Genomic DNA, 21,490 nt, shown 5'->3' with positions numbered 1-21,490 from the left:
CTCTCTCTCTCTCTCTCTCTCTCTCTCTCTCTCTCTCTCTCTCTCTCTCTCTCTCTCTCTCTCACACACACACACACACACACACACACACACACACACACACACAGACACTCTTCAAAAAGCATCCTGGCTTTGTATAGTCTGGTGTGTGCATGTGCTCTGGTGCCAGGGTACTGTAGTTTCCCTCGGCCTCAGTACACCAGGAAGAGCCCTGGGCTGAATAACAGCCTGGAGTGCCGGCTCGCTAAAAGAAAACGCTCCAGGCACTCTTTCAATGTCTCTTTCTCTCTCTCTCTCCCTCTCTCTCTGTTTCTCTCTCTCCCTATCTATTTACCTCCCACTGCTTCTTGTCCCTTCTGCACAATACTCTTTCTCCCCCTTTCTCTTTCTCTTTCTCTTTTTCCAACCCCTCCCCCCTTTCTCTCTTCCTATTTTATCAGGCGCACACTTCCTTTTCTGTGTGCCAAATCATTCCAGTCAGGTCAGGTGGCTTTGGTAGAAAGAGGAGAGCCCATGTCATTACTACTCCCTGGGAACCAGCTCTCATACCCTGTCTATTCCGAGGGCAGACGATGAAAAATGTGTTATGTGTGTCAGGATTGATGTGGAGAGAAGTGTCTTCTCCTGACATCACCCCCACTAGGGGCTGGTTAGGTGAGGAGTGGTGGGTATGTGTATTTGTGTGTGTCTGTTTGTACAGGCATGTGGATATGAGTGTATTTGATGTATGTTTGTGTCCACAAATAGAAATGTAGCAATGTGTGTGTATCCAACAGCCCAGATGATCAGAATATTTAAATTGTTATTTAAATGAACAATCATTCTACTTCATTCACACTGAGTATCCCCAAACAAGTAGTGACATCTGATCTATGCCCATAACACACGGTGTTAGTAGGACAGTTCACAGCAATAAACAGGGATGAAAGAAAGAGAATGGGAACCTGAGAGAGGGATGGAGTGACAGAGAGAAAGAGAGAGAGAGAGAGATGTCAGTTACTAAGTAAACAGATAGCGAGACGAAAATATCTGCCATTTGTGCAGCGACCTTCCCTCGACACAGCTGACATTTGCATGCATTTGTATGCACCACCCATCCAACATGAATCTCTGATTAGCAAACAAGCCCCAGGCTCAACACCACTGACCAACTGTGTGCCTTCCTGACAACTCAAACACAGACGATAAACAGCATCTCTTGGTGAGACAGGATATGTCCTTTGTCTAGTGAGAGGCAGAGTTTTGACAGTCCTGCAGGTGTGATTCATGGCCTTTTCAAACAGGTTGCTGGGGAAACCAGAGGTCAGTGTTTTTTGAGGTGGCCATCTCAAAGGACAAAGCTTAGTTAAAAAATGTTAAGTCATTCCAATGGGCTGTACTGAAATCTTAATACTAAAGTTTTACACAGAGGTCTTTGAGGCACAGTCAGGGGAATTAAGAGATAGTATGCATACCCAAGGTCTCAGTAGCAGAAAGTCGGTGCTTTTGCTTGTTTTGTTGTCAGCATTTAGCTCCAAAAAAGGAAAAATTAAGTTCTTTCTTGGGGTTTTAAATACCGCCCATATGAACGTCTGACAGTTGAGTCGAGTTGAAGTCTAATATGGAGCACTACATGTACTACAAGACTCTTTTCATTCGGCCTCCTCTGTGACCTCAGCTTCATGCAGACTGATTCAGACTGAATACAACAGATTTTTATGCTGCCTGAGTTTCATTTTATTAGACAGGAAAGCCTGGAGGCCGCTGTGGTGTGGTCACATCGCATATGCGTCACTTGTGTGTCAAAGGTAAGTGAGGGCAAGGGAACTGAGGCAGTGGCTGGATATTCCAGTTGTCCACAACCAAGAGTGATGTTTATGTAAGAGTAACAGGGTGTGTGTGTGTGTGTGTGTGTGTGTGTGTGTGTGTGTGAGTGTGTGTGTTTGTGTGTGAGTTTGTGTGTGTGAGTGTGTGTTGGTGAGTATGCATGATGTCAATTTAGGAGACATCCTTCATTGACACATTGAGTGTGTGTGTGTGTGTACGCATGGTCCACTGGTCCATATTGTACATGCATAGACATCCTTTCATCAGTGTACACATCTGTGTATCTATGTGTGTGTGTGTGTGTGTGTGTGTGTGTGTGTGTGTGTGTTTGTATGTAAATGGTTTCTGCATTGAGCACTCACCTCACTCTCCTTGCTCTCGTACTTGGAGGCGTTCTTGCCCTGGCTTTTGCGGCGGAGCTTCTTCAGGTCGGAGTGCGAGCGGTCCAGAGAGTCCTGCTTCATCTTGTGCTCTATCTGGTAGCGCTTGAACGTGGCCTAACGGCAGACACAGGAGAGCAGTCAGTCAGAGACAGACACATCAGGACTCCTGCTCTTCCCTTCCAAAATATATAAATAACTGATGAATGGGTTGTTTTTGAACTTAAGTGACCAAAGTTAATTAAGACAACGTTTCTCCTTACAGTTTTGAATGACCAAGTGACTCCATTTCATAAATAAAGGGCTAATACTAGGTATGGGATATGTTACGGATTACTAAAATTATTAGAAATCTAGTTCAATACCTGTTGTATATAATTATTTTTATTTTTTTATTATTTGCATTAGTTTTCATATTTGCTTGACGTTATCAATGGTTCTAAATCCTTTTCGGAAGGAGGTGTGTGTGTGTGTGGGGGGGGGGCATAACTGAATAGTATTAGCAGCAGACAAAGTAATATAATATTAATTCCAACAAGGTCCACAATAGTCCATGTAAATATGAAAAAGAAGACACGGGGAGAGAGAAACAAACATCACTCACAAAGAAGAGAGAGAAAGAGAGAATTCAAACATCTGTTTTGAAAATTACTGTCTGTTTTTCCCCCTCCAAAATGTTGGCTAGATTTGAAGCATTATTCAGCCCTCGTTCCCTCTTGCAAGCATGTCAAGTCTGATACCATTGGCTGCGTTAGGTAGGCCTAGTCTAGTTTATTTAATACCATGACCTTCATCAGCTTAGGCCTCTGAAAGTGAATGAGGTTAAATCCATGATTAATTGTGTTCATTTTTTAAAGCCACTATTGTTTTCCAAATTATAGTTTTTCTCAGTTGCTTTGATAAACCAAATAGACCTTATTTCATCACTTGAGTCATTACATGCAAAAGTGTTGAACCAGTTAAGCTGTCTGTCAAGCATATGTAGCCTGACAGACAGGAATGTCAGAATACACTAAGCTGACATTGGTGCACAACTCTGCCCTAGTGGGTGTTTCGTATGTTTTACTGTAAATTTGTCATTTTTCCTTTGCTGTATGCTGGCTAAGGCTAAACGCCTTTGTTTTCTTTATACTGTAAAAATTTCTGTCAACAAATTGCAGTACAAACAGTACAGTAAAAACGTTGAAACATATCCAGTCTCTTGCAATCAATCCCCCACACAATAATGTGTAACTTTGTAGTTTTGAAATGCCACACAGAAAAAAGCATTGCCTCGTACATTTTTACATCATTAGAAAATACTTACAGACCAAACTGTCATTTTGACAACATGACAAAGCAGAATAACTATCTTGTTTATAAATAATGGCGTAAGAACTTGTCATTCTGATTACACTGACAGTTTTATTGACTTAAATACTTGCTTTTGAGACATAAACCCAGGGCTCCCTTGTAAAAGAGATTTGAATATCTCATTGGGACATCACCTGGTAAAATAAAGGATAAATACAGTTTTTTTCAATCACTAACAAGCGCTTACACATACTTCAGATACTTTTTCTAAACTCTTAACACAGACTCACACCTACAATACACAATTGGCCAAATGGATACTTTTCTTCTCATAAACATATTTTGTTAAATATATACTAACTCTTCATTTCAAAACAGAACACATCTTTCTCTGCACACACTAACTTTACCAAAACACTGGAAATCTGACTCAAAATTAAATTGTTCTGTCAAAGAATAACACTTGCTTTCACTTCACAAGGTACATGCAGTCAATCAAAGTACACCAGGTTTCAAAATACTGGCTATTGTTGACATTACAAAAACTGCATAGACTTTTATGTTTCAGTTGTACAGGGGGTATTCCAAGTACGTGGTTTAGTGACAAACCTGGGTAAGTTACAGTTTTTCTCGATCGTTTTGATACCTTTGTCAACTCTGACATCACGTTCTCAGAACAGTTAACACCCGTGTCTGAACAAAAGCACTCTGGACAAAATGACACATTTTGCTTGCAAAAGGCTGTTACTCTCTCAAAACATGCAGCAAAAGCAAATCTTGCCTTCAAACACTACAACTTGTTGCCAATTCAAAAACACTCCTTAATCAATCATTACACAATGGACAAAAAAATGCAAAATCTAGTTCTCAAAATGAGCATTTTTGCTATGTCTGTTCTTTCTCATTTTTCTGGTCAGAAAAAACTGTGAAAAGACAAAATGTGCTGAATAAAAAAATAATTTATTCATTCCTCCCAAGATGTAACTGTCATTGTAAGACATACAGCAAACACCTAGTAAGATACTGTAAATTTCATTGAACTACAACTTTCATCGAAATAGACCTACAGTAAACACCTTTTGTACTGTTTTCTCCACCAAATAGGAAATACAGTACTTTGTCTAAATGTGCATTAGATCCATACTTGCAAATAGCAACACAGAACAGACATATCTTATGAATAATAAATGATTGCTGATTGAAGAATTGTGCAAAGGAGTTTCACACAGGTGTATCAGAGATTCAGACTTATGCAAGGAATCTATACCACCTGTGAAAAAAGGTTTTCCTTTTGTTTAGTATGGGAAAACCAATAGAGTTTGGGGCTTTTGAATGACACCTGTGTTAACTGTTTTGCAAAAGAGTGTGAGAAATGTGTGAACCCAATGAAAACACATTCGCAAGAGATTACTTCTGCTGTGCAAAGAAAGTAGTCATGAAGACCAAGTGGGTTCTAGTTTACTTAAGCAGGTAAAAGCAATCGAGAAAAGCTGTAACTCAGAGTAAGTGGTAAACCTCCTACAACAAGAGCCCTATGGTATTGTTTTGTTAGGAGAAGGAAGCCATACAGTTCTTCTATTAGGAGGTTTACCACCTACTCTGAGTTAACTAACCCAGGTTTGTCACTAAACCACGTACTTGGAATACCCCCCAGGTCTTTGCATGCAAAACATGCTATCCACCGTTTTTATACAAAATTTCTTGGTTGGGAACTGTATGTCCACATGTAATGTTCACATTCAAAAGCATTCCAGTAAAAAGCAAATCAGTTTTTTTTCCCTTTACTGTTTACTACAGAAGGTACAGTAGAAATACTGTTTACAGTATGATCAGAAAACGTTTTACAGTATTGCTTACAGTAAACAAAATATCCATGAAACACACACACAAAGAGCATTCTGAACAAGCAACAACAGCAAAAAGCCCAGATAAAAAAGGGGAGGGGGCTGAAAAAAAAGCACAAAATTACTGAATCTAATCTCTGCGATCTTCAGAGTTAGGCCACATGTTTTCATCAACATCTCATCTGATATTATCCAAGGCAATGCACCTGGGATAAAACCATTTGGTACCAGAAGCAGAGGTTTTTATACTGTATCTAAGGTTTGGGTACTGTGTTTGCTTTAGTTAGTTGTGTTAGTTTTGTTGGGAGGTATAGCTTGTCTGTTAAGAAAATGTAAGCATTGTGGAAATGTGTTCACTGACTGCATATTGTGTGAAAACTTTGCTCGCTTTGAAGCACAAAACAGCACTTGCCCACAGAAGACCCCTCCGCCTTTACACAAGCAGCCCCTGTGCCTCTCTGCCGACAGCGTGAAGAGGACACTTGCTGCTATCAACACCCGTAAGGCAACAGGCCCAGACAACATCCCAGGTCGTGCGCTGAAGGACTGCGCAGAGGAGCTTAAGGATGTCTTCACAGACATCTTTAACATTTCCCTGAAGCAAGCCATCGTCCCATCCTGTTTCAAAGCTGCCACCATCATACCTGTGCCGAAGAAAACTGCTCCATCCTGCTTCAATGAATACCGCCCTGTGGCACTGACACCCATTATCATGAAGTGCTTTGAGCGTCTTGTCATGTCACACATCAAATCCATTCTCCCCCCCACCCTGGACCCCTTCCAGTTTGCATACCAAGCCAAACGGTCCACAGAGGATGCAATCTGCTCTGCCCCCCACCCAGCCCTCACCCACCTGGAAAAAAGTGACTCATATGTGAGATTGCTGTTTATAGACTTCAGTTCTGCATTCAACACCATAATACCACAACTCATTTGCAAACTTGACAAACTGGGACTCAGTACCTACCTCTGCAACTGGCTACTGGACTTCCTCTGTCAGAGGTCTCAAGTAGTACGTGTTGGCAACAATATCTCAAGCAGCATCACACTGAGCACTGGGGCCCCCCAAGGCTGCGTGCTCAGTCCGCTGCTCTTCACCCTGCTGACACATGACTGCACTGCAACCTACAGCAACAATCACATAGTGAAATTTGCTGACAACACAACTCTGGTGGGTCTCATCGCCAAGGGCGACGAGACTCAATACAGGTTGGAGGTTGACCTTCTGACCACGTGGTGCAGGGACAACAACCTCCTGCTGAACGTCAGCAAGACCAAGGAGATTGTTGTTTACTTCCGGAGAGGTCACACCCAACACCTGCCACTGACCATCGACAGCGCTGTGGTGGAGAGAGTGAGCAGCACCAGACCTCTCCTGGACCACCAACACTGCATCACAGGCGAAGAAAGCTCAGCGCCGCCTCTACTTCCTGCGGAAACTCAGGCGAGCAACTGCTTCACCAGCCATCATGACCAAAAATTTTCCGAGGCACCATTGAGAGCATCCTCTCCAGCTGTATCGCTGTGTGGGGCGGAAGCTGCACTGAATACAACAGGAAAGCCTTGCAGCGCATAGTGAACACAGCTGGAAGGATTATTGGTGCTTCACTCCCCTCACTGAAGGACATTTACACCACCCACCTCACCCGCAAGGCGACCACAATTGTGAGTGATGCAAGTCACCCCGCTCACAATTTGTTTGATCTACTGCCCTCTGGGAAGAGGTACAGAAGCCTGCGCTCCCGCACCACCAGACTCACCAACAGCTTCATACACCAGGCTGTTAGGATGCTGAACTCTCTCTCCCCCCTCTCCCTCCTCCACCCTCAGCTACATAACATCCTGGACTTTGGACCCAAAATGGCTGCCTTGCACTACTCCACTTGCACTACTCCTTGCACACTTTGCAACTTGTTGTTGTTGTCCTGTTGTCCTGAAAACACAACACTTCTGCTGCTCTTACATAACTTGCACCACTATGCCACTTGCTTACTTAGGTCAAACAGAACTACCTCAGCCATTTATTGGCCTGACTTTGTACTATTATATTGACTGTCTATGCACAATTGCACAATTTCAACCCAATTTTGCTGCCTTATTTCTTCATTGTATGTGCCTTCTTATTTACTTTTTATTGTTTACTTGAATGTTATGTTTGTCTGTGGACAGGCTTGGAATTTCACCATTCCGGGGGCAAGGCCACTTGGCCTTCAGTTGGGCATATTTGGTGGGGGGCACAAAGGCCACATGTCAGGGCACCAAGGCCAAAGTTAACTATAGCCTACAGTAGTAGGCTATAAAAATGATCAAAGTTGTATTTAGCCTATTCACTGCAGTAGACCTGCATCACTGTATGAAACATTACAAAAACATGAAACATTACATATTACATAGAACTGTAAATCATCTGATCATCTAATATTTACAGATATATAGGCTATATATAACATTTATTTTATATTTGGCCTGTTATGTAAGAAATCATGTATTGAACAATTTAAGCACAGCTCAGCTTTAAGAAACTCAAATAGCCTAGATGCATGCTTAGCATTTTGTGATCATTAAGGCTACTTTCACAAACTCTTAGTCAGCTGTCCTCTGATTTACCAATATCTAGGCGATATTTGTAACATTTATTTTGTATTTGGCCCGTTATGAAATCATGTGGAACAATGTAAAAGCCCAAATTTGGAGACATCCATGTATGTCGAACTTTACTGCAAATTCAAAACTGGATTACTCTGGAACGGCTAACTGTACAGGGGACTGCTTTACGCCTTTGTGTTCGGTAAGGTCTCCTGTTTATTCTGATATATGGTTTGTCATGTGTTAAAAGAAGGGTTCGTAAAGTATTCCACCGAGATGAATGGGTAGGGAGATCATGGGACGGATGTATGATTAAATTGAATTATATTATTTACTTTTCTCGCGAACCGTTCAACACAGCAATTATCGGCTAACATCGTTTAAAAGCTGAGAAAAAGCTCTTTCATGTGATACTTGTGATGTCTGTGTGATGAATAGGCTACTTCGCGAGTAGTTCAACTGAAAAAGGGTGAATTTGGACGCACTTTCTTTCTTGCGCTGTCACTTTCTCCACTGCGTAAAAGACTAAATTAATTTGCGCCGTGAATGCTAAGATTATTTTGACAGGCCACAGGCTAAATAAAAATAGCTATTAGTAGGACGCAAAGCAGAATATTGAAAGAAGGGGGCACCAAGGCCACCGTGGCCTGTAAACCTCTGATTTTCAAAGGGGCCTCACGGCCAATGCAAGGGGCTACGACGGCCATGGCCGTCGTGGCCGCCGTGAAATTCCTACCCTGTCTGTGGACTTAATTGGTAAAATATGTCTTGTCTTCACCGTGGGATAGTAAGAAACGTAATTTCGATCTCTTTGCATGTCTGGGCATGTGAAGAAATTGACAATAAAGCAGACTTTGACTTTGACTTTGACTTTGAATGGTATGGCCACAAAAGACAGATGCTGTGTTAATTGTGTTTAGAGTTTTGAAAATGTGACAACTGGTTAGACAAACGCTTGTTAGCGACTGAAAAAAACTGTAAAATAAATAAAAATAAACAAAGCATTTTGAGCAAGATACATGCTTTTGCAGGTCCATTTGCAGTTTGCAGTGTGGAACAGTTTGCACTAATTGTTTTGAGAAATGCCCTAACTTTTGTGAAAACGTTAATGATGATTCAAGAAATGCACCAAAGCGACTGAGAAAAACTGTAATCTTAATGGTTAATGCGTTCATTTTTGATAGCTCTATGTATTAATGACTGCATTGTTTTTGTGTGGTTATTTTATTTTGAGTGTATGGTCTTTATTGTCAATAAAGAAACGCATTACTTTAATGAGAGATAAGCACAAATATCCTCCTGTTTGTCTCGCCCCACTTGTCATGTCGCTATTTCCCACCAGTGGTGCGCACCTCACGCTTTAAAAAAACCCCACAGTATTACTGTAAATGAACGAAGAAGACTTCTGATAACCAGCGGGGACCTTTATGAAGCAACACAGCCAAAAGCAAGGCACATCAAGATGATGCAGGCTGAAGTAAGCAAGGAGGAATTAAAAGGGTAGGAGTGAAACAGGTTCTCCTCTTACATGGAAAAAGGATTGACATGGCATGCTTCACAGGGAACTCTGTTTCTATGGAAGCAAGTACTTTCAGCATTCAAAAATGCAGGAACAGACAGACAGACAGACACAGAGAGAGAGAGAGAGAGAGATACAGAGAGATACAAATACTACATTATCATAGCTTACTGTCATGTACTTCACATCCATTTCTGTCTTCCTCTCCAGTTCTTCAATGATCTCTTTGTGGAACTTTTTAAACTGACAGACAGAAAAGAGAGAAACACAGAACATTAGAGTCCTGCATTCCGTTCAGACATAACTATCTTGGTTCACTGTCTGCATTACTTTGGAAGGAAGGGGTGCTGCATTGGATGAGTCATAGAAAACACACAGGGAAACCCCTTTCCAAATACACACATACACACACACACACACACACACACACACACACACACACACACACACACACAGTAGGAGCCTGGAGGAGAGACTGACTAATAACCACTTGAGTTTGATTAACTGGGCGTTTGCTTTAAATGAGACAAAGCTATAAACATATACACTATTTAATTTACAATATGTGATGTGATCTGACTTATCAGACAGGCATGAAGGTCTGATAATACAATAACCGTTCGATACGCCTCCATTAATGGGTGTGGCAGAGTCATTGAGTGAAAAGCAAATAAAAGTGACATAAACACTGTCCATAACAAACTATGATGCAGGGGAGTATTGTTGCGCTCAGATGATCTAGAGTTTAACCAGGTGCGTTTGAACCAGGAGTTGAAGAGTTGACACACACACACACACAGACACACACACACACACACACACACACACACACACACACACACACACACACACACACACACACACACACAAACACACTTTACTCAACCTCTTTAGCAGTAGCATCAAGTGGAGGTGCAACGACCGCTTAGTCACTCCAGAGCTGCGCCCACCTTTAGACAGCCTACGTGTCTCAGAGCTCAGTTCACTCACAGACTCTTAGACACGTTCACTCTTAGACTGCTTAGACTGGTTGCTGGGTGAGCCACAGCACTTACAAACACATAGAGGGAAGTCAGACATGGCCATGTCAACTAGTGATATGTCACAGGGGAGAGTCTGAAATACAAGTTTGAGAGAAGCAGTCAATGTCATCTAGATAGATAGACAGTGTGAGGGAAGGAGAGAGGGAGGGAGGCGCAGCTCTCTATATTCTCATCTTGTGCCAATGTCTGTGGTTAACCATTGACAACTCTCTACTGCAGGCCTGACTAAAGATCATTTCTCTGGGTTGGCCCACTCCACAGCAATGTCAACAGATCTCCAGAACTCCACTCAGGCCCTTCGGCAGTTCCTTCTGGTGTTCCCGTGGGCGTAGCGTCAGCCCTGTACCTGTAGTGAGGAGTAGCCTGTACCTGTGGCTCAGTAGCACATGGCTCCAGGTGTGAGTTGTGAAATATCCCTACTAATGGGGATGCCTGCATTATGCCACCTTACTGCCCTATATTGCAATTATCTCCCACACACACCGACATGGGGAGTGTTTTCACAGAGGTGCTAAAAATGGTAAACGGTAAATTAGCACTGCATGTTGGTGTATGTGTGTGTGTGTCTCTCTCACTGTGTGTGTGTGTGTGTGTGTGTGTGTGTCTTTGAGAGAAGGAGAGAGAAAGAGAGGGAGAGAGATAGGGAGAAAAAGAAAGAGAGAAAGAGCATTGTGGTTCGTGGCTAGGACAGTTCAATCCTTGAAGTGTAAACTATGCGTGTTGCATGGATTGAACTGTCCTCTTTTGACTTCTGCTCTTCATGAGAAAACATTCCACTCAAAAATCTTCCAGCAGCAGCTAAGAGGTTTGCATTCAAGGCCACACAGTGGGAGAGAGGATGAAGCCGCCGTGTCATGTGTGTGTGTGTGTGTATGTGGTGTGTGTGTGTGAGATTGGCAGGATGCTTTTGTATCACATTAGCGCTGTGTGAGGCATCATCAGCATGCCCTCAGGGGAGGACTCTGGGACAGGTTGGAACTCGCTCCTCAAAAACATTACACAACAACAAAACAACACAAAGCCACAGATGCAGACGGCCTGCATTGACAGGGGCTGTTCAGCGCTGTAGGTGTCGTTCTGTGTTTTTTGAATATATATTTACGGACTCCCAGGAAGGAGAGGGAGGGGATGCAGAGGAGAACAAGGACATGAAAGTTGTAAATTCATAGAGTCGACGCAGACATGCAGCGACACTGTTTGTTTCCCAAGACACACACACACAGACACACATATTCTCTCTTTCTTTCTTTCACACACACACACACACACACACACACACACACACACACACACACACACACACACACACACACACACACACACACACACACACACACACACATACACACTCACACAAACATACTCACATTTTCCTCCAGCTCAAGGTAAACCTTTTTATGGACCTCTGATATCTCCATCAGCACCACCCCTGTGAAGAAGAGAAGACCAACAGAAAAAAGCACATCATCCACATGAAGCACACAGACACTGTACCAGCGGCACATTAAGAGTAGCACACACTCCTCCTGTACCAGCGCCACATTAAGAGTAGCACACACTCCTCCTGTACCAGCGCCACATTAAGAGTAGCACACACTCCTGTACCAGCGGCACATTAAGAGTAGCACACACTCCTCCTGTACCAGCGGCACATTACAGTAAGAGTAGCACACACTCCTCCTGTACCAGCGGCACATTACAGTAAGAGTAGCACACACTCCTCCTGTACCAGCGCCACATTAAGAGTAGCACACACACACACTCCTGTACCAGCGGCACATTAAGAGTAGCACACACACACACTCCTGTACCAGCGGCACATTAAGAGTAGCACACACTCCTCCTGTACCAGCGCCACATTACATTAAGAGTAGCACACACTCCTCCTGTACCAGCGGCACATTAAGAGTAGCACACACTCCTCCTGTACCAGCGCCACATTAAGAGTAGCACACACTCCTGTACCAGCGCCACATTAAGAGTAGCACACACTCCTGTACCAGCGCCACATTAAGAGTAGCACACACTCCTGTACCAGCGGCACATTAAGAGTAGCACACACTCCTCCTGCTACACAGGCCCTCTGGGGCCTGCTCATGGGTCTCTTTTTCCAGGAGCTGGACTCCCCAGACGCCTCCTAATTAAAAGCACACTCCCGCTGCCTGGCCTATTCACCCTCACACCCCCCCCCCATCTTACACACACACACACACACAGTCACACACACACACACACACACACACAGTCAGTAGAGCTCATTTCCAGCACAATCAAAGTCGGATTAAAGTGCAATAATGCACTGAGCGCCTTGGCGAGCACAAAGTCTGGTGCAGGAGGGAGCCGCCTACACTGCGCTTAGGCAGACACGCTTGTGTTGTGCTCTGAGGCCCTGCTCCTCCAATATTCATCACAGCCAACAGACAACAAACAAAGGGTGAGATCACTGCATCACCGCGCTGGAACCGATCATGTGTGATTCGCACCTGTGGGAGAGGAAGCTGGGTCCAACATGGACGGCCAACAGCACAGTAGGAGCCTGGAGGAGTAATAACCACTTTGTTATTAAGTGGGTAAGTTTGATTAACTGGGCGTTTGCTTTAAATGAGACAAAGCTATAAACATATACACTATTCAATTTACAATACGTGATGTAATCTGACTTATCAGACAGGCATGAAGGTCTGATAATACAATAACCGTTCGATAAGCCTCCATTAATGGGTGTGGCCATTGAGTGAAAAGCAAATAAAAGTGACATAAACACTGTCCATAACAAACCATGATGCAGAAGAAGTATTGTTGCGCTCAGATGATCTAGAGTTTAACCAGGTGCGTTTGAACCAGGAGTTGAAGAGAGAGAGAGAGGAGTAGTTCACACACTGAAAGAAATGACCAAAACAAAGTCTTCAGAAAGGAGTTTTTTCATTTAATTTTGGGAGCAAGAGCAGACGTTTCAGCTGTCCGGCTATTCTCAATGCTCACCTCCTTTCTGAAGACTTTGTTTAAGTCATAACAAACCATGCCATGGCAACCACACTGTAACCAAACAAACGGCAAGCTTACAGTTGAGTGAGGGACCGCTCATCAGATACACAGCAACACCCTGTTTGCTGACTGCATCTGTGACACTCCCCTGCCTACCCACTCAGTGCAAACACTCAGGCAGGGTAGGGTCAGGGGAGTGGTGGTCTTTTAGGTGTGTGTGTGTGTGTGTGTGTGTGTGTGTGTGTGTGTGTGTGTGTGTGTGTGTGTGTGTGTGTGTGTGTGTGTGTGTGTGCGTGTGTGTGTGTGTGTGTGTGTGTGTAGGGGGTGAGATTATCAGACAGGAGTATGAATCGAGATTGAGAGTGTGTCCCCTGGTACAGATCATTCTCATGGATTGGTTTCAGTGTTTACTTACAGCTGAGGCAAGCTCCCACATTGAGTCACACACCCAAACCACCCACACACCCAAACCACCCACACACCCAAACCACCCACAAACCCAAACCACCCACACACCCAAACCACCCACACACCCAAACCACCCACCCATCCGCGCATGACACCGGGCGTCTCTGATTATCAGCTGCACTCATAAGAAAGTAATATGGCAGTGTGTGGGCGACTACTTAGTGTGCTAATGTGTGTGTGCATATGTGAGTATGTGTATGTGTGTGTGTGTGTGTGTGTGTGTGTTTGTGTGTGCGTGTGTGAGTGTGTGTGTGTGTGTGTGTGTGTGTGTGTGTGTGTGTGTGTGTGTGTGTGTGTGTGTGTGTGTGTGTGTCCATATGTTCATGATGCTTCTGTGTGTGAGATGTAATGAAACCATCCAGAGAAGGGCTCTTTCATTCCATTAGAGCGCTGTGTGGTGAGAGGACTAGAGGTGAGGGCTTCTGTACGAGTGTAAGTATGCTCTCTTTTCTCTCTCTATCTCTCTCTCTCTATCTCTCTCTCTTTTCTCTCTCTCTCTCTCTCTCTCTCTCTCTATCTCTCTCTCTGTCAGGAAAATGATCTCCACCTCGGTTACAGTACTCTCTCACGGAAGGAAGATCAGACCCACAAAGCAGATGTGGACTTTTTGTCCTTCACTCACTTAACTAAAAACACATTTATTTCTATTGAGGTCAAATATAAAGCTTTACGCTTCATCACTTCCACTATCTTACCTCTTAAGGTGTCTCAGTGTGACCTCGCGACAGTAATCACCCCAAATGTGTTCTACTCTCCCTCAGCATCCCGCCCAGCCATTAAAAAACACACTTAATCAAGACAGACTCCAGCTGGCATAATTACAGCCTGTTCAACAGGCAAAGCCTTCAATCACTTCAATGCCTTTAGTCACAAATCACATTGTACATTTCTGAGAGCCTAAAATAAGAATGGGTCCAGAACAGTGTGAATGTTGCTATATTTGACTTCCACCTTCAGTGTACACCAAAGCAGACCCCCTCAACATAATCAGCACTTGAGAAGCTGTGCAAGTCATTAGTTAGGATCTTGAGAATTTGTTTGTGTGTGATTGTAATGTGTACACAGATTAGCCATTATTGTAATACATTTTTTTAATTCTCATTTTCATTCACATTTGAAAAAATACATACTAATTTTTCTTGTTTTTTTCACACATGTTTGTATGTAAGCAACATGGCTGTATTGTTCTGTGCTGAGTAGACTGAGTATACTGATGACCGATCCACCAGTGTGCCGTGAGAGATCATCAGGTGTGCCGTGGGAAATTGTCCAATTTCACTTATTCGGTCCAAAAACTTTAGTTGTTGCAAATAGTAGGCTAGGATATGCCATTGTTGAGCATCTGCACCTACAATGTACTGACTTGCTAAGTAAATAAATACTCTTTCATGTCAGTGGTTGACAGTAGAGGCCAATGGAGAAACAGGTGTTTCTGATTGGAAATCAGACAGGGGTCTCTGATTTTCGGCTACTGTTGCCCAGAGGGTGTTGCCCATAGACAGTAAGGTGTTTGCCTCCAGCAATATGGCGGCCGCGTTCACGTAGCCTATGCCACTTAATAGGCTAGAACTCTACGGACAGTCCGGTATCTAGCTTTCTACTATGGGTGAAAAGATGTAGGGCCTAAAACAGCAAATAAATAGGCTAAACATGCTGTAAATAAATAGGCCTACTTGAAAGGGAAAAATGCAGACTCCGAATTGAACTGTAAACAATTGAGAGACTAAATTGTCATTACTTTTGCTATATTAGGCTACAGTTTGTAATTCTGTTACATTTTTGGTTGGTGGTGTGCCGCGGGATTTTTTTTTATGTAAAAATAGTACCGTGGCTCAAAAAAGGTTGAAAAACACTAGAATAATCAATTGATATTGAATACATACAGTATATAAATCTATGTCTCCATATTGTCAGTTCACTGGAGTGCAAAGTGACATGAGGCAATAGCTAAGAGATCAACATCTCCCTTAGTCCAGCCCAGCAGGGTCATTTAGCCTGCATGCTGGAGCTGTGACAGCATGGAAATCACCTGCTCTACATTCTTTAGCATGCCTGTTATGATAAAAAGCAGTGGTGGAGTTAAACTCGCCCGTGGGTCTAAAGGTCACAATAACATCCGGTTCCAGGCGGTCTCTGCAGGACCGCTGGTCCCAAGCCCCTGTGCTCTCCAATGCCGGAACAACAGGGCAGGGTGTGGGCAAGCACTGACGTCACTCAGGAGGGCTCTCAAAACAGACTCGCTACGCTTACCTTTGTGTTCCCGATGGCTAAAAATAAACACATGAAACAACATCCAAAATGCCAACACAGGGGGACCATGAACATGAACAAAGACTGGTTTTATTTGTAGGTAATTGTTAGATGTCCACAACAGATGGCCCAAAATAAGTCAGACGTTTCTACTAGAGCATTGTGTTACTTCATACATCTACAGGCTAATGTGTCAATGTGTGTTTATAGGCAATTATTCCACTGCTTGGTTGAATTTCCCATTGTCCTACGTAATTTAGAACGACCATTAACCATATGTTATTTGCACACCTATAAAGTAGATCCATTTTTTTGGCCGTATCACACTTGTTTATTACATGGCTCTTCATAATGCTTCAGAATGGGCCTTCCCAACGTTCGGTCTGGTAATTCTCAATAACAGACCGTTGCTAAGTAGAACAGACCGCTGTCAAGGAAAATGGGTTTTGTGCTTCTATTTCACGTCTTTCATATCACTACGCAAAGACTGGAACTTCATCAAAGAGTATAGAAGTAACTTCAAAAGTGAAAGCGAACGGTTGATCAGCTGTGTTCTAAAGAATGTTTGATTCAAGTTCAGCATGTGCTGTTGCGAACTATTTGTTTCTCTGCAAAAGCCACGATGAAACGGTAACAAATAGGCTATAGCCTAGGCTAGGTAGGCTAAAGAGTCATATCGTGGGGAGTTTATTGTTTCGTTTGTAACCGTGTAATAAGCGGGATAATGTATAGAACGCCGGTTGGGAAAATAAGTCCCTTCAGGGCGGAACAAGACCCCTCCGCTGCCCTGTCGGGACTTATTTTCCCAATAATGACCGGCGTTCTATACATTATCCCTTACATATTAATTCGCCGAATTCGTTGTTAATTTAATGTCACGTTGCATCCGAGCTGTAAAATGCAGACGTTCAGAACATGGCAACATTGTAGCATATGATGGAGGTGGCTTTTAGCTAGATGGATGACAACAGGCTAAAATAGCGATGTTTCAAAACTAAAGTTCATCAGAATCTTGGGATACGCCAACGGGAGAGATAGAACTAACGATTGGCCTTTGGCCGTAGCAACCATCCATTTAGAACTAGTAACGTTATTTTGTTAGCCTGGTCGTTACCATCCTACGTACTTCCGGCCAAAAATTTGATTTCAGCCTCGCACATAGTCTGGCCCAACCCACATTATACGTCTCGCGTGTAGCCGAGCCATTCAGTGAACAGTTAAGTGATGACACGGAACTTGCCTGCCGAGTTGCTTGTAGTCCAGCGAAGCTTGTATAGTCCGGCAGCCATGGAGTCAGACCTGGTTTTGTCGGTTAAAGTTTTTTTTTTTGCAGAATCGTGTGGACTAGGGGTATCTCTTTAAGATTTAGGAGGGTGCCCAGTGATATCCCTTGGGCAATTTTGTATATTAACCCTTTCTTGTTCAATGTATTGAATACAAGGTGAGACACTACAGGTGAATAGGACAAACAAATTAACTAGCAGATATCACTATGAAACTTCTCCAGTTGATTACTTACATTAATATGGAAAAAAAATGTATTACAAGTTATCTAAAATTTAATGTTTGAATATGCAAATTAGGCATAATCTAATTAAATATGTGTTGATTTGCATAAGTTTAAAAAGAAAAAATCTGAACATTAGATGAAGCCGGGTTCAAAATTACTTTTTCATTGTGATGAAAAAAGATGAAAAGTATTTTACACAGGACATTTGGATTACAAGTTTTCTGTAATTTAATGTTTAAATATGAAAAAGCCCAATGTGCCAAAATCATGAAAAAATAGGATATACCTCTAATTTCAAGATGAGTAGGCCTACTCATATTAAATGCAAATCAACTCAAATAAAATTTACTAAAATACAGTGTTCTGTGTGATAGTTTGTCAGACAGTACATTCAAATTTGGACAATTTAACCCTTTACTAAGTGAATTTCTATATTTCAGATAATGCCAATCTGGGAGCCATGGGGTCAGACCTGGTTTTGTGGGTTATTTATTTATTCATTTTTGCTTAGACTTGTTGACTTGGGGTGGCTCTTTAATATTTAGGAGGGAGCCCAGTGATATCCCTTGGGCAAAATCCTATATTAACCATTAAAGCCCTATGTGCCGAAATCATGAAGAAAACAAAATAGGAAAAGCAAATAATCAACTCAAATAGAATGTACTAAAATACAGTTTGCAGTGTGATAGTTATTCAGACAATACTTCATGCATTCAAATTAGGAAAATATAACCCTTTTCTATGTCAAATAATGAATTTATAATTTCAGATATTGCCTGTAATAATTCTGAATATGTGCACTTTTCGTCTAGTATTAGTTCTGATAATTGTCCAGTTCTGGCTCATCCTACCCTAAAACATGCAGAGAACATTGTGCAAGGCACCATTAACCTGGCAACTGCATCTGTTAGAGCTTCAAGGATTTTCACTCTTGCAGCCACATCTGATCATCTCCAAAATGTAGTTTGGTGCAAGTTTGACATTTTCTGGTAGACTGGTTGGGCTCAGTAACAAATCAATGAATCTTTCTTCAAATGGCAGTTGAATTTCCAACTGAAGTATTCCTTTGTTTCAGGCTCCAAATACTTCAATACTTAAAAATGAATATTCTCTTTTTGAATGACGAGTTTAGGCTCTGAGCATAGACTACTACTGTAATAAAGAATAAACATAAATGTATATTTTATACATATTAGAACAGTAGAACAGACACCCTGTCAGCTAATAGAGGGCAGTTTAGGCAAGTCCTTCCACTCATCCATATTGTAGCGCTTTTTGGGCACTTAACAGGCATCTATTTCGGCGTGCGCAAGACTTCATAACACCAACCTTGCTCCAGCAGTGAGATCACAACACATGATTGGCACGATGTATTCACAACACATGATTGGCACAATGTATTCACATGTTGACTTTTTTTCCGCGGAAGGGGCGGGATATGTGTAGACAACTGGCATATTGGCGTTACAAACTAACCCCATGCATTTCTATGGAGGATTTTTTGAGTGCTGTGACTCCTCATTAGAAAGTCTCTGGTAAACCTCCATCCACACCTAAGAGACGTGCTAGTGAGAGATGCTAGCATGTAGCACCCATGGATTAGTTTCCTCTCCCACTCTGAGAATGAAATCTGCACTTGAGAAGCACCTACATACACTAAACTTTCCAGTCTTATACCTAACTATATTTTGAAGGCTTCTACAGATGGGTGTGTTGATATATTATTCTTAGCCTTTTTATATGACATTCTATTCCTAAAAACATGGAAAAAAAATATTTTTTAAGGCTATTGGCAGTACTTTCTGATTTACGGAATAAATAAAAGAGATATCTAAAATTCCCTGTGTAAAGACTTTTCATCTAGTATGTCAACAAAATGAAAAAGTAATTTTGAACCTGGCTTCATCCAATGTTCTGATTTAGTTTTTTTTAGTTTATGCAAATCAGCACATATTTAATTGGATTATGCTTAATTTGCATATTTAAACTTTATATTACAGATAACTTGTAATACATTTTTTTTCCATATTAATGTAAGTAATCAACTGGGGAAGTTTCATAGTGATATCTGCTAGTTAATTTTTTCGAGAATTGCCCAAGGGATATCACCGGGCACCCTCTCTAATCTTATTGAGTTACCCCTTGACAACAAGAAACAGCAAAAAAAAAAACTTTAACCAACAAAACCAGGTTCACCTAAATTATGGCATTTTGCTGCCGGACTAGTAGTTCAACAGCATAGCAACAATGGCGACGGAGGAAGAGACGCTAGAAGCTATCCGCGAAGTTGTCTCAACTCTCGAGGGCATCACGCAATTAAAGCAGGAACAAGAGGCGTTGTATAACTCTCCTTCCAACTGGCTTTGGGAAAAGTTTGATTTATCAGATGGTGATAACTAAACCTAAACGCACAAGTGTACTACATCACTACTTATCATGTTTTCAAATAAACGTTTGCTGCTCGTTATTCTCCCTCCTACTCTCAAATTACCTTTACAAAATCAATGCGACATAAATAACATGTAGGTCGTCAGTACAATCCAACTTATCCAAGAGTGTAGTCTGAACAGCCCGTGGAGGACGAAGTAAGCTCCGTAGCTCCGTCACCGGGCTGCGTAGAACAACAATCGTCTGATAAGCGGCGAGAAGAGATAAGAGGAAAACTGGCGTGTGACAAGAGCTGATATAATCTCGGTGACGTGACGCTTTTGGTACACAACTCTCGGTCTGTGGCTGGCGCAAGTTAGAGATATATCCACTACAGAGAGACTGCCCTTGCGGTCAGGTAGCCTACATACTAGCCAGCGGTCTGTTTACTACTGAGAGCAGAAGTGGGAAGCGTAAGAGCCTGAAGCGGAAGTGGTAAGCGTAAGAGCCTGAACTCCGGCGCACAGCATACGTCATTACGAAACGTTGCTGATTGGTTAAGGGAACTCCAATGATTTTAAACCTCAAAATAAGCATCCGCCCATTACGGAGACAGATTATTATTACATTGTCCCAGACTGTATGATGAAGAGAAACGTAGTCACAGGCGGTAAGGACCAGGCTAGCAGTTTGTCCGGCAAGTTGAGAAATTAGTTGATATGTGTCGGAAGAAATTAGTTCTACAAACAAAACAGTTTGTACAGTTTAAAAACAAAACAGTTCAAAACGTTAAAATTGTAACAGGAAATGAACACAACGCAAGTGGCAACAGTGGAATAAGCGGGATAATGGACTCCAGGTGGTCTGTTCACAGAAATTAATGCACTTACGAGGTTTAAACGGCCCTCCGCTTCGTGTCAGGGCCGTTTTACAACCTCGACCGTGCATTAACTTCTGTGAACAGACCACTGTGTCGTCCATTATCCCTTACTTACACACTCACTCTGCCTTGCTGGAATGTTTTATACTTTATCAACACCTGTCGAATCATGGTGACTAAAAAAAATCACAGGGACTTTACGGATAGATTATATTTTGATGACTAAGGCAATGCTGACCAACATCTGATCCATCTCACTAAGCGGAAACCAGACCAACTGCAACATCTGATAGTGATGACATATATATACCGGTATATTTTACTGTATAATGGCTTCTGCATCCTAAATGTATTTCCACATCACACACAGTCAGGTCAGGTCAGCAGATGAATTAAAGGTGATGTTTGCAGTATGTGAGAAAAAATGCTTTAGCTTAGAAACCGCGGACCCCACTAAGGGTCGCCAGATGCCTGGGCTGAGGTTGTTACCAAAATTATATTTGCGCACATTGAATGTATAAAATCCCAATAACACACCCAATTGGATAATCAAAATTCT

General features: G+C 42.3%; 1 protein-coding gene across 1 annotated transcript in view; it reads right to left on the bottom strand.

The window, feature by feature from the left end:
• Positions 1-21,490, bottom strand: part of baiap2l1b (BAR/IMD domain containing adaptor protein 2 like 1b) — a 49,325-nt gene that overhangs the window by 20,507 nt on the left and 7,328 nt on the right. Inside the window, exons 4-6 of the mRNA XM_076265162.1 lie at positions 11,839-11,900; positions 9,600-9,671; positions 2,169-2,303 (exon numbers count right to left, since the gene is read on the bottom strand). Of these exons, the coding sequence (XP_076121277.1) occupies positions 2,169-2,303; positions 9,600-9,671; positions 11,839-11,900 (269 nt within the window). The remainder of the gene's footprint in view (positions 1-2,168; positions 2,304-9,599; positions 9,672-11,838; positions 11,901-21,490) is intronic.

This window comes from Alosa pseudoharengus, unplaced genomic scaffold (assembly GCF_046254945.1).
Source record: "Alosa pseudoharengus isolate Yale_2024_CS ecotype anadromous, Long Island Sound unplaced genomic scaffold, YU_APseudo_1.1 YU_APseudo_1.1_scf_4, whole genome shotgun sequence".
Taxonomy (NCBI): Eukaryota; Metazoa; Chordata; class Actinopteri; order Clupeiformes; family Clupeidae; genus Alosa; species Alosa pseudoharengus.
This window is presented reverse-complemented; position numbering and strand designations above follow the sequence as displayed.